The sequence below is a fragment of the Anguilla rostrata genome, chromosome 17 (assembly GCF_018555375.3).
Source record: "Anguilla rostrata isolate EN2019 chromosome 17, ASM1855537v3, whole genome shotgun sequence".
Classification (NCBI taxonomy): domain Eukaryota; kingdom Metazoa; phylum Chordata; class Actinopteri; order Anguilliformes; family Anguillidae; genus Anguilla; species Anguilla rostrata.
This window is the reverse complement of record NC_057949.1, coordinates 30,526,584-30,543,660: the sequence shown is the minus strand read 5'-3', so window position 1 is coordinate 30,543,660 and position 17,077 is coordinate 30,526,584. Positions and strand designations below refer to the sequence as shown.

At 39.0% G+C, this 17,077-nt stretch overlaps 3 protein-coding genes and 1 long non-coding RNA gene across 7 annotated transcripts in view; 3 read left to right on the top strand and 1 right to left on the bottom strand.

Annotated features, from left to right (window-relative positions):
* The window catches only part of LOC135243943 (homeobox protein Hox-B3a-like), a 50,559-nt gene that overhangs the window by 3,504 nt on the left and 29,978 nt on the right, over positions 1–17,077 (top strand). For 2 of the 4 annotated variants that reach the window (XR_010326856.1, XM_064316091.1), the window contains exon 1: positions 10,509–10,649. The exons of 1 other annotated variant lie outside the window; for it this stretch is intronic. The gene's annotated coding sequence lies outside the window, so the exon portion shown is untranslated. Of the gene's footprint in view, positions 1–10,508; positions 10,650–12,926; positions 13,126–17,077 lie in introns of those variants that run through there. One more of the 4 variants, XM_064316094.1, reaches the window with a different exon arrangement.
* LOC135243953 (uncharacterized) overlaps positions 677–17,077 on the bottom strand; it is a 90,240-nt gene continuing 73,839 nt past the window's right edge. The window contains exon 3 of the long non-coding RNA XR_010326859.1: positions 677–1,250. This is a non-coding gene — a long non-coding RNA (uncharacterized LOC135243953). The remainder of the gene's footprint in view (positions 1,251–17,077) is intronic.
* Positions 2,653–5,243, top strand: hoxb6a (homeobox B6a). The gene is made up of 2 exons (XM_064316104.1): positions 2,653–3,146; positions 4,417–5,243. The coding sequence occupies exons 1-2, from the start codon at positions 2,720–2,722 to the stop codon at positions 4,671–4,673; spliced, it is 684 nt and encodes a 227-aa protein (XP_064172174.1). The 5' UTR covers positions 2,653–2,719; the 3' UTR covers positions 4,674–5,243.
* hoxb5a (homeobox B5a) lies at positions 7,157–11,128 on the top strand. Its single transcript, XM_064316100.1, has 2 exons — positions 7,157–7,874; positions 8,515–11,128. Exons 1-2 carry the CDS (start codon positions 7,283–7,285, stop codon positions 8,760–8,762), a joined length of 840 nt encoding a protein of 279 aa, XP_064172170.1. The 5' UTR covers positions 7,157–7,282; the 3' UTR covers positions 8,763–11,128.

The window sequence follows — 17,077 nt, the reverse complement described above, 5'->3', positions numbered from 1 at the left end:
TTTCATCCAGCCATTATCTGTATTTGAACGAAACAAACAAATTCGTCATAATTCGTGTATAAACGCAAGAAACATGGTTGGCATAATAAAATGTTGTAGTAGTTAAGGTGTATACACATGGATTTAAGCCTACGGCGCGCACTGATAGCAACACGCCTCTACTAATGTCATATATTTATGGGGGAAAATATAGTTATGCTATTATTTCGAGTAAAAACCTAATTGCTGTTTGGCAGCAATTAGAGTAAAGATGTTAAGTGATTTGGTACAAACAGGTTAGCGCAAGGGCGCACGCACACACACACACACACACACACACACACACACACACACACACACACACACACAAATATACTGGTTTTGAAAATGAGAGCGCTTAAACTTTGAAGTACGCAAAATGGTATATGTATGGGTTTATTTTATTTTGCGGTTTCCTGCTTTATGATTGGCTACGTGCTATACAAAATACATATGGCGAAAATAACACAGTCAGGCATGTGTGGTTTTTTTTCAGTCGCAACGGTCTGTTTGGGATTTAAACTTTTCCTGTGAATATTCCCGCCTTCCCCTACATATGCAGATAACCTTTCTAAAATAAATTAAACATACTGAACTCACACTAGCCATCATAATAATTTCCTGAAATGTAATACAACGACAATATAAGGCTGAAATATATTTTTTGCAAACTTTAATTTTTCAAATGCACAGAACGGAAAAAATAAATGATAACAGAGTGCCAATTACAAAGATGCATTGACTACATCTATATATATATATATATATTCGGTACTTCCAGATTAGTAGCTGAGCGTTTATTATATTATTTATTCTAATAAACCAAGTATATTACGACTCTCACAACAAATACAAGAATACTTTAAAAATCAGCAGATAAACGAAAACATATATTAAAATCTACGAAGTCTGGAATAATACTTACGGGCAATGCACACTCAAAAGATCTTCGTGGCAGTTATTCTACACACACATGACATAATTGACTGACACGGATGTTTCTCTGTCCGCCTTAGCAAACCTCATAAAATGCATGTTATAAAATGTCCGCCTACGAAGTGCTTGATGGAGTTCCAATCCGGTATCCATTCAGGTGTTATTTTACACGGTTTCCTTCTCGGAGTGCTGTAGTTCGGTCTTTTTCATTCGTTGCAATTCTGTTGTTTCCACCGGAGTGCTGTCAAATATATTTATATGCCTCCGAGTCCAACCAATTTCCTCAAAGGAAAGATCTGTAACAAGAAGAAGAGGTGTGATAGAAGCGGATTTGAATATAAGTGCCATTTCCGGTAGAAGTTATTTTCCTGCATTATTAGTCATGGGAAGCAGCATAGCACGCGTTAACAACTACAACAAATACACGAGACTCAGAGGGCGAGTTCCCCTGTGTTGATTATCTATATGCACATTTTAAGTTTTTAAATAACTATCCGAAATGCGGAAAACGAAATTGGAATAAGATTCCATATCCTATCTGAGAATAAACGGGAGAGGCGTGCTGAAAACTACTTTGGTTTATTTATGAGTGATGTGACATAACAGCTCATAACTGAGTGCGATTAGCAGTTTCAGGACGTCACAATGTGTCTCGGTTACATACATTTTACAATTTGTTCATGTGGCCTAAAACAAGCAAGTAACGACTCGTGGTGCAAATTAGAACTAACAATAAAAGGTGTATGTTGTTTTGTGATTATACATGTGAAACGGTTCCAAAATGAAACGACGTTCTAAGGAAATGTAACCAGGGCAAATACAGTAACACACAAGTGATATAACAACAAGGGAAAATGCTCTGGAAAATATTGCCTCAATCACGGTTTACCACCAGGACGCGGAATTATCACGATAATATAACTGGATATTCCTCAATCAGTCGAACTGCCTCAGTCGCCGTGTACCACCAGGACGCGGAATTATCACGATAATGGAACTGAATATTCCCTTCCACGGTTAAAGAGCAGACTTGATAAAGACATAGAGAAGGCCTGTATTTTATGTGATTGTTATCACGGTCACGTATTTTATTTTTACACTGATGAATTCGAATTGATGAAACTGGTGTAAACTAAGTACAACTAGTACTTCCTAAATTAAACAATGAAATTAATAACAAAATATTCCTCTGAGGCTGAGAATGCCTTAATTAAAAAAAAAAAAAAAAGAAACACAAACACTGACCATATATAAACAGAATTTGTATGAGCTAATGATATAATTTCAACTTTCTCCCCCCATCTTTATACATTTTTGACGGTGAGGATTATAGCAGAAGCGATTAATTCCCTAAAACAATTAGGCCTAAGTATATGCGCGCACTGCAGACAAGTGGAGTGTCGATATATTAAATTTAGCGCTCTAAATCCCAGCATGATGTGTGTTGTGTAACCTCATTGGTGGGGGAGAAAAGGGGAATAAAAAGGCGAGCTCTGGTTTGCACCAGGGTCCCTCGCGCATGCAATCAGAGTCCCCTCATGGGTGCTATTTTGCTCTCACGGACGCTCGCGATTGGTCAGCCGCTGATCAGATGGTACGATTTCCCTCTGTCCCGCACTGGCACCTCGCCACCCCCCCTTACCTCTCCCCCCACCCCACCCCCCTCCAGCTAAAACCCAATCTCCGATAAACTACTAATAGCTAAACCACTTGGACTATAAAACACAACAAATCAAAAAGCAAGGAAAAGCACTGTACCCTCCCAATGAGTTCCTATTTTGTAAACTCAACTTTCCCCGTGACTCTGCCCGGCGGACAAGAGTCTTTCTTGGGACAGATACCGCTATACTCCTCCGGATACACGGATCCTTTAAGACACTACCCCGGCGCTGCCTATGGAGCTTCAACGGTCCAAGACAAAGCTTACCCATCCGCGTATTACCAGCAGGCAAACGGCACTTACAGCCGGCCCAACACCGCCGGTGCTTGCGATTATGCGGCGGCCAGCTTTTACAGGGAAAAGGACCCCGCCTGCGCGCTCACCAGCTTAGAGGAACACTCGCTCGTGCTAAGCCAGGATCACCGCAAGTCGGACTGCACGGGGCAGAATAAAGGCATATTCGCGGACGGTGACGAACAGAAGCCGTCGACTCCGGTCTACCCTTGGATGCAAAGGGTGAACTCGTGCAACGGTAAGTGGGTTTATCATTATAAAACATTTTTTTAACAGTTAGCTGCCGTCTGTTCGCTTGGTCTCCGCTGCTATCACAGTCAGCCTATTGCATGAGATTTCTACTGTACAGAGCCGAGAGACTAAAACAGCGGCGAAATAATGTCGCTCCACCATTTAGCTTCACAGATCCTCAGCCGTAAGCTAGAGGGAGCATAACTCTCAACCAGTAAACTTTGTCTTACTATCCATATTGTGAAGCTTATAGTTCAGAAGCAGTTTCTGGTAGTTTTGAGCCACACACGCATGCGTTCACATTTGAAAATGAAAGTAATCGGAACAATAACCACAAAACAAAACAGAAACAACCACAACAACAATGAAAACAACAGTTCTGCTGTTTCGATAAGACTGGGTCTGTTTATAACAGCGTCCAGCCATCACCACGGACGCCGTTTGGATATTCCCAGTACCCACGCTATATGACCAGGCAAAATGCGCTTAATTGTAATGCGTGTTGACAATAATGTGTGTTTTACATGAAAAATGACAGTGGAACACGCCGAGCACAAAAGCAAAATGAATGAGAGCAATTTATTTCAAGTGGCATGGAATCTCACTTTTTCCTTCCAAGTACAGTGGGGCTACTGTCCTTGATACATAGCAAAGTTGCCTATAGAATTCATAATAAAAAAGCTCTTAAAGTTTATGATTGTGTATTCGTATTTTAATACACACAGGAACAAAGAGCCTGCAGAAATCATTATTCTATATGAATGTTCGAATATACCACGTTGATTTTTTTAACGCAAGGGCGCAAAGATACAAATAAGCTTCTTTCATGTTGTGTATCAGAGTACAATGTAATGTTTTAAAACGGAGCACGTTATGCCTGATTAATTTAAAGATATAGCCCATGAAAAGTTTCATTTCACTTCCGAATCGCTTCTGAACATAAAATAAAGTAGGCTGATGCTGGTTCATTAGGTTAACATGTGTGTTTTGTGAAATGAATTGTACTAATTGCATTACAACGCTGAAATATGAAGCCAGCAATAACAATAAATAATAATAGATGCATTAATACCTGTACATTTGGTTTAGAAACTTGGTAGCATTTGGTTTTTACTCCCGTTGCAGCACATATAGTATCTAAGTTAAGAGATAGGAGTTTGGGGCTACGTTGTGTCACGGAAGCTATTACGGGTTTCCTGACAGAGGCTGACTGTCAGTGCTATAATTGCTGTCGAGATGTTAATGTTTGACTTTCTTTTTCCTTTCTTTTCTGAAAGGAACCTTCGGTAACCCCGGCCGCAGGGGTCGGCAGACGTACACCCGCTACCAGACACTGGAGCTGGAGAAGGAGTTCCACTTTAACAGGTATCTCACCAGGCGGCGCCGAATCGAGATTGCGCACGCACTCTGCCTGACTGAACGCCAGATTAAAATCTGGTTCCAGAACCGCAGAATGAAGTGGAAAAAAGAAAACAAACTTATAAATTCATCGCAGATCAGCGGAGAAGAGGAGGAAAAAAAGAGGACAGAATGACAGAAGAAGCAGAAGAAGAAAAATGAAGCAATGCAGCGACAGCTTGTCATCGTAGAACTGAAAGACGGTTTCTTTTGTCTCGAAACTTGCACCAGTGAAGTTTGTGTTTGGTAAATTCGTCGTAGCATTCCAGAAGCCCATCTAACTTCGCATATTTACTTGTTATTTTTATTTCTCATTCTTGTTTTATATATTTTGTAAATATATCGGGGAGCAGTTACAAGTATTGTTGTGGCGCGTCTCCCCATTTGCTTCTATGACTAAAATGTCAATTTAACGAACCTCTTTGAAATATGTTATATTCGTGTTCATATTTAAGCTATATAAAAATAAAAGGACCTCGTAAGGTGAATTGATGTATTTCCTTCGTATGTTAAATTCCCAGAGACAACTGTGATTTTCTTTTTTGAGGGAGAAAACAAATGATCTGCTGAAAAAAATCAGAACTACCTACACTGGGACAAATGTTTATTTTTATTAATTCTGTACATTGTTGTGTTTGTAGTTTTGTTGTTTCACAGAATGTTTTCTGATGTAGAAGTCATTCAATAAAAACAATGTTTCAACTTACACCCCGATGTCTGATGAAAGTAATGTTTTCTAAGGGGGTTAGGGTATTATTCCCACTACCAGCTGAAGATAACGCACTGTTAATACTGATTTCCATCTGCGTTTCAATTGAGATTTTTTTTGAACAGTGTGTTCACTAAGCAGCTCGAGATAAATAATAATGTTATGTTTGTGCATATGAACGCATATAGACAGCGCAGACTACAGAGTGCGTCTCATACAAATTAGGCATGGTCATTCAGATTATTTAGGCTAAAACGCTATGAAAAGAGTTAAATCCACTGGGAGCACAGGTGCTTACTTTGGGAAAGATTTGCCTGATGAAAACTCTAATGTTGAGATTTCAGCTGCTCCAGTCTTGTGCCAACTGAACGTGACATCATGCAAGGCATCAGGTACAGAGGCAAACAGCCCGTCATTCAGAGCCATGGTATGCAAGGTTAATTCCTGAGACTGATTACGTCTCAACCAAAAGTCCCAGGCACACAAGTTAACAACCCAAAAGTGGAAGTGACCGCGCGCGACGGGCATTATAAGCATTTACAGCGGCGGAGAATCCTCACCACTGAACTTTCAACAAAGTTCTCTTTGTCTGAGCCGCACGTTGTTCCACTCGTGTGTATAGTCTCCCTACCCCTGGATTATTTCGTGAAACAGGTTTATTTTTACGTGTTACGTAATAACACACAGAAAGAATAGTGTCTATAACCTGCATACTACTCCTTGCTTCTGACATAAAACACTTCAAAAAGAACACCGTACAATGTCCACACGGTCATGAAAGCCTAATGCTCAGTATTACATAATACAAACTGCAAATAGCCAAGGACATTTAATTCTTTTTATCAGATGCATTAACATACTTCGGCGACTTGCTTTTTACGCCTACATCTGCAGCCCCGACCTAAAGAACGGTTGACAATGCCCCGCTATGTCTTTCTTTTCTAAATTAATTTAACTAGTGTACTACGCGTCTTTTCCCAATTACATCTAGGCCAAAATTAATGCTTGCCCATACCGTTTAATATTAAGAATAGTCACTTATTCGCGCGTTTGAGCCAACAATCATGCATTTTGGCTCGCAAAAAAATCAATTTACTCTTTCATAAAAATGAACTGGTTTTGATAGTCAGGTGAAGACCGAAGATATTATGCCAAGTAGTCATCCAAATCCGTAATTGTTTACATGCAGATAGTTTTTATTTTGTCACACGTTTATTTGAACACATCAAGTATTATAGTTTTCATTAGAATGGTCATGCATTTTGAGGGAAAACACCCTACTTCTGTATATTTAAGAGGATGTCATATTACATTTTCGTTCTTCTACTTGCTGCCCCTCTTCCCCCTCTTCCTCAGCTAGTCTACTATCAACATTGCTGGCTTTCATTTTCATTTGAATTAAATATAGCTGAATTATATTTTGCAAAAAGCAACTACTTCAAGGGCAAATTATCCTCTGAAGGACGACATAAAAATAATATTATTGTTAAAGGGAAGTATGCTTCTTCATTAGGCTAATATTACCGCCTTTTTCGTGGCTTTATGCATCGCTCGGCGAATGGGTCAATAAAAACAATAAATATGTAGATATTGTTATTCTAACAGTCGATAAGGAGGATAATGGGAAGGACAATTAATTTGCATCATCATCTGATGAGAAGCTAAAACCGAAATAAAATGGGAAAAGGTCCTCCTTGGCTGCAATAAACCTTATTCCCAGTAGGTGACGCTCTCAGCCAACACGGAAAGCAACTCTGCTATTAGGAGGCACATACTGACTTCAGCCTAACGACTCTCATCTCGTCATCGTTTGTAACCATAGAGCATGAATTACCTCTTGAAGTCATCAGTGAGAATTTACGACTGGTCAACAAAAGCACGTGATCCCCAAACGCACCCCCACCCCCATATTTGGCCGCATACATAGCAAAAACGAAGTACAGTGCATTGCTATAATTCATTAATACATCATAAATCGTGAAGCACCGCGTTATAACGACCAAGATCTACAAATCAAGCCCACTAAAATACCCTAAATGAGCTCTTACTTTGTAAACTCGTTCTCAGGGCGCTATCCAAATGGCCCCGACTATCAGTTGCTAAATTATGGAACTAGCAGCAGCGCTATGAACGGCTCGTACAGGGATTCCGGCACCATGCATTCGGGTTCTTACAGCTACAACTACAATGGGATGGACCTAAGCGTCAATCGCCCCTCTACCACCGGGCACTTTGGAGCAGTTGGGAATAACTCCCGGGGTTTCCAGGCTCCAGCCCGGGAGACGCGTTTCAGACAGCCGTCTAGTTGCTCGCTGGCGTCTCCGGAGTCCCTGCCTTGCTCCAACAGCGAGACTCTGGGACCCAAAAGCTCCTCGCCCCCTTCCGACCAGAGCGCTACCACCACGAGCAGTAGCCTCACCAACACCAACAGCACACATTTCACAGAATTAGACGAGACCAGCGCCTCTTCCGAGACCGAGGACGGGAACCTCCGAGTGAGCAACCCCGCGCCCCGGACGCAGCAGCAACAGCAGCAAGAGTCGACGGCAACCTCCACCACTACAGCATCAACCGAAGGGCAGGCGCCACAAATATTCCCCTGGATGCGGAAACTACATATTAGCCATGGTACATACGTGTTGTATGTTTTATTTTATAAAAATGAAACAGGCTGTAGCTTGTTTTCTGCTTTACCCAGAGGTTGCTCTGTTGTTTAGCCTTTCGACTGTGGGCTATGCCACGAAAGCGCCATAAATCTATCGAGAGCGCAGCCAGCAGGGAACGGGAAACAGAGGAAGAGAACAAAACGGGGAGGAACGGGGAAGTTTGTATTCCTGCGAAAACTTAGCTTTAGCCTATGAATGGGATAATGCTGAAAGCAGCATTTACGCAGTAAAATGAAATAAATCCGGGAGGAGGTACGAGGAAAGAAAACAGAAAAGTTATATTCTGGGGGGTGTAGATTAGGAAAATAAGACAAGAGCACGGCAGAACATTTAAACTCTGGGTTGTAAGTACGGGGGAGAGGGGTGGAGTGGGTGGGGGTGGCTTTATAAAGTTGAAATATTAAAAGATGGAAAAAATGCGGGTTGAATCTGTGTCCTGTAAGGTTTGACAAGTTGTTGACACACATTAAAGACGAGTCGCGACATGAATAAATGTATGTAAATGATGTGCATGACAAAGTGGTTCATATTTTCCGTTTTATTATGCAGCAGAGGTCCTCTCGAGCTAACGCTTATTCCAACGTTTTGTCCATATTATATAGATATGACTGGACCAGACGGGAAACGAGCCAGAACCGCATACACCCGCTACCAGACGCTAGAGCTGGAAAAAGAATTCCATTTCAATAGGTATCTAACCCGGAGGAGGAGAATAGAGATAGCCCACGCGCTGTGTCTCTCGGAACGGCAAATTAAGATCTGGTTCCAGAACCGCAGGATGAAATGGAAGAAGGACAATAAACTGAAAAGTATGAGTCTCGCGACTGCAGGTAGCGCTTTCCAGCCATAACACTCTCTCGTGTTATAAAATATGCGGAATAAAAAAAGAGAGAGAATGAATTAAGAAGTAGGACAAGATGACATTATTCCTAAAGTACTGTACAGTGCGGCACCTTTCGGCATGTTGATGTTTTAGACAACTTACAATATTACTGTGGTACTGATAATACAAACTTGTGTTGAGCTGTTGTTTTATTAATACTGTAGTAATTATTATTTGAGGAAAAAAACTATCCAGTGTCCGTTGTTGTTGTTATAAATATCGTTTAGGTGTCAAGTGCTATGTTGATGCTTTCCAGACAGTTAGCATGTGAGCTCTTAAATGTCATAACTTATTTACAATCTGTAACAAGTGTGTAGATTTGAGTTTAAAACACAGAGGCTCCTCTGCCAAAATAAAAAAAAAAAAAAAAAAGTGAGAAATTTAAATAAGATACACAGGCTGCTATTATCGACCCCAGAGTCTCTGTGTCCCCCATCCTTACTCAAATCATAGCGATACTTATTTGGGTTGTTCCTGTGTTCAGTTCCTTTATTTATTTTATTATACATATTTTTAAATGATAGCCGAAAATAAATCAAGATTAGATTATCCTGTCTCCATTCACACGTGTGTATAATTATTTTCCAAACTGTAACTGTATATTCGTTCTTAGAAAGGATGTATATATTTGACATTTTTAATGTGACTAATAGGCTATTTGTAGTAGGCAGAGTTAGTGACATGCGCTCTGTGAAAAAAGCAATTGTCATGTCCAACTGCCTGTAAGCATTTCGCCAATAAGCTTTTTGTATTTGTTTGTAGCTTAACTTGGAGTAAAAAAAATAAATAAAGTTTCTCTAAATCAGACCAAATGTTTCAAGCACGCTGGTTGTATTTATGAGACGCCAATTCATGAAAAATCATTGCCTCTTTCAGGAGTTAACCGCACCAAAATGCCAGCCACGTTACCGTCTAATATAAATGGCAATATGCAATCGACCATTTTTATTTTCAAAAATTAACCAGAAATCAAAGATAGCAAAACGTTTCAACTACTAAGTTGTGCGTTTTGTTAACCCACCAAATTTGTCAGCTTTACCGACAACTTGGAAAAATATTTTTAATGGCATCTACTATGCCCAATATAATTTCGAATGTTGGCCAACTACTGCATTATTAAGTAAAGTTCCGTCATATGATGTAATCCTCGTACATACCCAATGGCGTACCTTGCCAGCCTACAACGTCAAGTTAGAAGACGCACTCCTATCCCAGTTTAGTTAAACAATTCTCTTATATCTAAAACAAACTATAATGGTTCAGTTTTGTAACTGATTTTACAGATAGGAAACACAACCCCTCCCGCACTATCTAGCAGGCTTCCCGTTCAACAAACAAACAATGAACTTTTAAACTCACCGTTAAATCCACGTCGTTATGCTACTTCTGACGCTACTTTTGAGAGATGAGAAGAGTTCCGGCCAATAAGCCTTCTGCCTTGCCTTGCCAGGCGGCCTACGTTTGTAAATTTAGCTTTACCCACTGCCAAACTACACCAAAAGTAGCTATGACATTTACATGTCAAATGTATGAGGGTTTTATCTTGAAGTTAGATCGTAAAAATCTCCCAGGCCATAGACAGATAGCCCTTACTGGTTCTCAAAAGTCACGTGGGGTCCATAAAGTTAGTTTTATGGTTTTGGGGAGTTGACAATGTACTATATATTTCACATTCTAGAATACAAGTGACGGTTTAACTGCTTCGAAGGGATTCTAAAGGGTCAGTAACGAGAGAGAACACTGCTAAGCCAGTTCTGAACCGTTGCCTCGATGCCTGGCTACGTCTACTCTCTGGGTCTGACAATGCGGGTTTTCAGAGCCGGAAAAGCAGGCGCGAGACTGGATCAGCACTCAGTAAGTGGGCTACGTTTGTTACATTCTGTACGCAGTGTGGTAACTAACTCGTGCGAGTTACTGAGGGATGGAGTGAAGATGGGTCCTATTTAATTAATTTGGAATCTCCTACCGTCCAGTAGTTTTATTGTGGTGGTGAGCCCTTCGACTTAAGTTCATTTAAGGATTTCAATTATGTATCGCGTATGCGAAGGCCGCGCGAGGATTACATGTGAAGTCTGTGTGAACGGCGTGCTTGTTGTGTTATACGTGTGCATGTACAAAACATAACCTATTCTTCTTTGTGAAAACATAAAAATGAGCATATTTAATATATAGGCTATGTGCCTTTGTTTTTTCTGGTCTTTGTAATCAGTGTATTCATATCTGATTGTGTGCTGTTACAAACAGATGTACATGTAATGTACTGTAACTTGCAATTTGGATAATAGTGGATAAATGTATTGAAATTGTATTAAACAATAAGTGAAATATCCAAATCTACGGGCTCTTAACAGCGATCTTTAGTTTTAGAGCACCTGGCTTCGCAAAAACGACAACCCAAATGCACAGGCTATGACGCGGACAACACAAACTAGAAGCTACTTTACATCGCTTTACTTTACATCATTTCGCCTTGCCTCTCCACAGCAATCTATTGCCTCCTAAAGATTTGTGAGCAATTCGCTCATTACGAATATGCAAACTGCATTTCAGTTGGCTTTCCTGGAGATAAACCGCCTGCTTTCTATAACATTGAAATGTCATGTTTGTATTTACATGTGATGGGCCTATTTTGAAACGGCACAACATGATACAGGACTGCGAAAATGAAGTGAAACATACAGAACTGATTTAAAAATCTTCACAATAAGGGCACTTGAACCTATAATTTTACCCAGAAAATATTTATGGGGGGCAAAATAAGGACACTCGCGCATGCGCGCACAAAACGCACGCACACAGACACAGACGGACAGACAAACAGACAGACACAAGCGCGCGCACACTCTCTCTCTCTCACACACACACACAACAACAACAGTCATGCAAGTGTGTTACCTCAAATACATTCGCTGCTTTTCCCTTTATTTTATATATTGACTAACTTTTGAAAATGTTATCACCCTGGTCATTGAACGTAGAACACGGGACCGATGAGAGGGCATTCACATAGGAGTAGATGCATTTATAGTTGTACTGATTTATTTTAAAGGGGGTTTCAACATAATAACGGCGCATATGTTTAGAATCTACTTCTCGTAACAAAAGCCCTTATTAGGGGTTTTCAAAGAAAAAGTTTTTCCAAATGCGTTATGATATCGGAAATAGGCCTCTACCTGAATGGATAACAACAATAAGAGCAGAATAGCGGGGTTAGGCTCACAACCAAAGAGGCCAAAGAGGTGGTATTCCTATCAACAGATCTGCTGTGAAATAATATATTTAAAACTGCCGCAGTGGAACATTACTCTTTGTTTTTAAGATAAAAATATCAAGATATTAGGCCTCAAATAATCTGCTAAGATATGTCATTAAATTAACTGTTCATTATTCGGGTAATGCTTTAAAATACTTAACATTATTAATATTATTCGTGGGATGCTTTTTAGACTACTTTTCGCTCATTGTATCCACATTGCTACATATTCAACAATAATTATACCTTTGAAAATAGAGCTTATAAAAATGCAAATATACTACGTGACTTAAAAAAAAAAGTTTGTTCAGTTATTTTATATATATATATATATATATATATATATATATATATCGGTTACTGATAACACATCGAAGAACTGACTGTTTATGTTTTATTTTTTATTTTATTTCTGTTCAAGTTTATTTCGTTTTTCGTTCATGCAAGCGTATGTCCAGAGACAGTATGCGAGTAATTACGCAGCAATCTTAACTTTCTGGCCGGAAAAGATAGGCTCCCTGTATTCTCAGGCTCAGTAGGCCTACTGCCTGCATAATGCCGGTGCTGCATATACACATGGTACGCAAACTGTGATTTTTTAAAAGAAAACCCAACTTTAGTAAAGGCTAATATTCCTACAAACAATTTTCTGCAGTACCATCGCCAAAACCACGATCTTCTCTAATCGAATTTCTTAATATGGAGAAATACATATTTCTACTATTCATAGGCGTAAGGGTTAATATGTATTTAAGTTGACGTTTTTCCCCTCGCTTGTCTAATATAAAAAGGAAGTCCCCGGGAGTAAACAGGAAGCTCTGACTGTGAAGCCGAGGGAGGACATCCATTACATTTTTCATCGGCTTCCTTTCTTTAAGATACAGTGTGGCCCCCGCGCTTAACTTCTACGAGACGCATCTTTTCCTCTTAAAACTTTCCTCCTCCGTCTTCCACTTCATAGTTTTCTTCGGTTGATATTCGGATGGAACCACAGCCATCCAGAGAACTCTCTCTTTTACAACAAGTTAAACAACAGAAGAAAACATTCGCATGAATATAAGTTTTACATGTGTACAGGTGAGTTAATAAGCGAGTTCAAGCTCTTAACAAAAGGTGCCTGTGAGTGCACTGTTTGAGGTGTGGTCCTGTCGGCCACATTGGTAGGCTCAAATGACAAATCTGTAACTAAAAGAATTGGAAACACAGAACACCAAGGAACATGGAGCATCAAGTTTATATTTATGCACATAATAATAATAATAATAACAATAATACACATATTGCGTTGTTTAAAAGCTAAACTGAGGTACAGGGAACAATGTGGCAAATATCTCTAACCACTGTTCTTCCGTGTTCAAAAGTCTCCGATCGCTTGGCAATCGCATGCTGTTATCAGATCTTAAAAAATAATTTAGGCTCATTAAAAAGAAACATAGGCTCTAAAGATGTGAACGCAACGATTCTGAAGGATTAAATAGCCATTTAAACAGTGGGCTATAATATGTTTTGCATATTGTTTGGGGTAATCTGTGAGCAGCTCTCATCAATAATTCATGAGGTAAGGATCATCCAGAGGTCAGCAGACGAGAGCTGCGCAGGTTCTCGACCGAGGCACAGTTTAACACACAACCGTGCCGTCCGGCCAATACTTACAGACCAGGAACAAAAGGAAACAATCAGTACAAAATAAATAAGGAAATAAATAATTAAATAGATAAATAACCGTTCATGTTCGCCTTTTCCATTTCCAAATTCTGTACGAGCGTAATTTTAAAAATATAACAAAAACGACCTATAACAACAACAATAATAATAATAATAATAATAATAATAAATAACAATGAGAAACCATCATTTTCAATACTTTACATGATTTGAGCTCTTTGCGTGCCTCGGTAGTTATCTCTGACATTGGGAATGAAGCCTATTCATTGTAAAGTAAAGTGACGATATAATTATGATACTCGTATTATGTGTTCAGATAAGACGGTCAACGCCGAGCTGATAAGATCCCACTTTGGGTAAGCAATATTCCACTATATGATTATTTGCGCAAATATTTGAGATTCCATTCTTGCCTATAGCCTGCTGCTGAGCAGCATAAAAAAAACATACGAAAATCGTACATAAGACTAAAATGGTTGGAAATTTGGTTAAAGTTATTATGGATCTCTTAGCTTACCTAAAAATAAGTTAAGAGAATCAATATTTACATAGTCTAAGAATATAATTAGCAGCAGTAGCCAAGGCTTTTGAAGCAATAGCAGCAGCAGTACAGTATCCTTCTATGACTGCTCCAGCTACTCGTAGTACTATCACTGCTGCTACTACTACTACTAATAATAATAATAATATCAGCATTGAAATATTGATCCTTGAATAGCATTGAATATGATTGATTAATCATAACACTGTTACATACATACATACATATATATATATATATATATATATATATATATACACACACACACACACACAAGACGATGCCATCTTTAGGCAGAGTGAATGCTTTAAAGATTTTCACATTCGATATGGTGGCTCAGTTTGTTTTCATTTCTGGGGAAATATGCCAGATATCCGCGAGGTGCAACGCTTCGCTATCGCCAGCAGAGCCCGCCTTAGACCAAGTTCACAGCCACGGAATGAGCATTGCACGCGCTCGGCTCAACACTCACTTACGGAACATATCACAGGCATTTTGAAATAAAACCAAAACCTCCGTTTAACTCCATTTTAAACGCAATGTTTTACGGTGTACTAAAATGTCGGAACGTTAAAACCCTAGCCATAAGTTGAATGCATATATCCATAGTCTCTTAAATAGCAATCCCTTGAATATATTTGAAAATTCTCGTCCACTTCCTTTCATTGTGAATAGGACACACACACACAATAAAAAACAAGCAAAAGTAACCCCCAAAAATAAAAATAAAAAATAAAGTTACACACAGAAACATGAAAACTGAATGTGTGATGAGAGGTGGTCCCACCCTCTGTTGTGAGATAGTGAAGGTGAATTTAGTCTTGTTGGTCTTATTGTAGCAGTAGGGGTCAAAAAGTTGAGGGTCAAAAGTTTACGTCGTGCGTGATTCGGCTGTCGGCTCCTTCTAGACCAATTGCTGTATGTCAGATGCAAAGAATGAGATAGGGGAAGAGGAAAAGAAAGGGGGCGAAGGGCCACAGCTTCCCTTATGATGAGAGAAATGACAGGGAGGCAGGGAGGAGGCACCCGGTTGACCTTCACGGTGTACCAAACGGCCCCGCACGAGAGAGAAAAATTGACAGAAAGTGCACGAGATGCTCCCAGGGAAGACATTAAGGCGCGCTCCGTACGCAGTGCGGCTGGCTGCTCCTAATAACGTTTCCCACGACTGGAGAGAGGGCATGTGCAGCGCTCTGTGCGACTGAATTGGTAAAAAATTTTTATTAAGTAGACTTTGGTTTTAAAGTGATCAAATGACACTGCTGGGTGCCTAAACATAATGAGAGAAACAGGATGTGCCGTTGACGTAAAACCAGAGAGCAAGATAAAGAGAGATTCTTTTTCGAAATATTGTCAGTAAAAAGGAATATGGACACCTTACACTGCGCAAATCATTCCTATGTATTCATTAGTTAATAATTAACCGGAAACATGCTTTCTTCCCAAGTCAGTCGTATTTAGCTAAACACTGCACATTAAAATAATATTTAAAACAACAAACTTTTCTTTAATATCGTTAATACATGTATTTGACAATGAAATTGAAACAGATTTCACACTACAGCTTTAGCGCAGTGTAACAATATGAAGCGACCTCCAGGGTTTTTTCCATGCGTAGCCTACCATTCATCGAAAACCATCATTCATCTAAACCAACTGTTTTATCGTGAAACATACCTTTAACCGTAAACTGATATAAATAACGATTTACGGAGGGACAATTTCCCCATTCAGTTCTGGATTCTGCTTTATGTCCTCGGTCTAACAATAATAATAGTAATATATCTAATAGTGCCATCAGCAGTAGCAGTAGAACTCTACTACTGGTTGATATATGACGGGCAATAATAAGAATTATATCAAACCCAAGAGTATGAACAAGAGTAGGATTTCAATGCAATCTTTTTCAGGGGATTTTTCCTTTGACATATTTATTTAAAAATTTTCAATCGTCATTATTGATATATTCATTCATTTAAACATTTCTTAAAGAAATCTGAAAATGTTTTTTTTCCAAAAAATCAGCAAAGCAGGAATACGGCATTATTGTATTGTTATCACAAAACATCCAGCCCGGATGCGATGGCTTAGCAAACGGTTTGACATCACCTATTTATATTCCCGAGTAGTTTCATGATCTGTTTGAAAATATTTAGACTGAAAATTTGTAGGCCTATTACAAACAAATAAAATAAAATTAAGATGTAATAAAAATAAGATTCCCTAAAGATAAGTGACGAATATAGGTATGGAGACCATCTACTGAGTACTGAGTTTTACTATTAAAGACGCAAATTATTTTACTGGCACAGTTACCACGTCATATTGTTTATTCTCACACGTTTAAAACGTGGTGGATAAAATGTTTTTTTTTTTTTTTTTTAAACTGTACAAGGAAGAAACAAACACATGCGTATTTTACCTCTAACAGTATCTTCGATGTGAACAGAATTTGAAATCAGTGAATTCCAAAGTAAATTATTTAGAAATAACAAAATAAATCTTCTACAACTGGATTCAAGAAATAAAGTAATTTTTTTTTTTACCGAAGCTCTCTATATGTACATATTCTTACATTGATCGTATCCCAATTTGAATGAGTCCACTTATTCCATAAGTACAAAAAACACAGTTTTGACTAGACAGAACGACAGAAAGAGGTTCATAATTCAAACACATAACTTCGTTATCATTCCAAAGGATAACGTTATTATGTTAGTGCACAGATTCCAAATGACTCTGGATACTAAAATAACGTACATAAATGGGAAGCTATTGTACTGGAAAACACGTCCCATTTGGAGTTCATCCTCAGGTCACTGA

Excerpts from the sequence above, each read along its gene's own strand:
- hoxb6a (XM_064316104.1), top strand. The coding sequence starts at position 2,720 with ATGAGTTCCTATTTTGTAAACTCAACTTTCCCCGTGACTCTGCCCGGC. Across the intron at positions 3,147-4,416 it reads AAGGGTGAACTCGTGCAACG|GAACCTTCGGTAACCCCGGC; the intron begins GTAAGTGGGTTT and ends CTTTTCTGAAAG.
- hoxb5a (XM_064316100.1), top strand. The coding sequence starts at position 7,283 with ATGAGCTCTTACTTTGTAAACTCGTTCTCAGGGCGCTATCCAAATGGC. Across the intron at positions 7,875-8,514 it reads GAAACTACATATTAGCCATG|ATATGACTGGACCAGACGGG; the intron begins GTACATACGTGT and ends CATATTATATAG.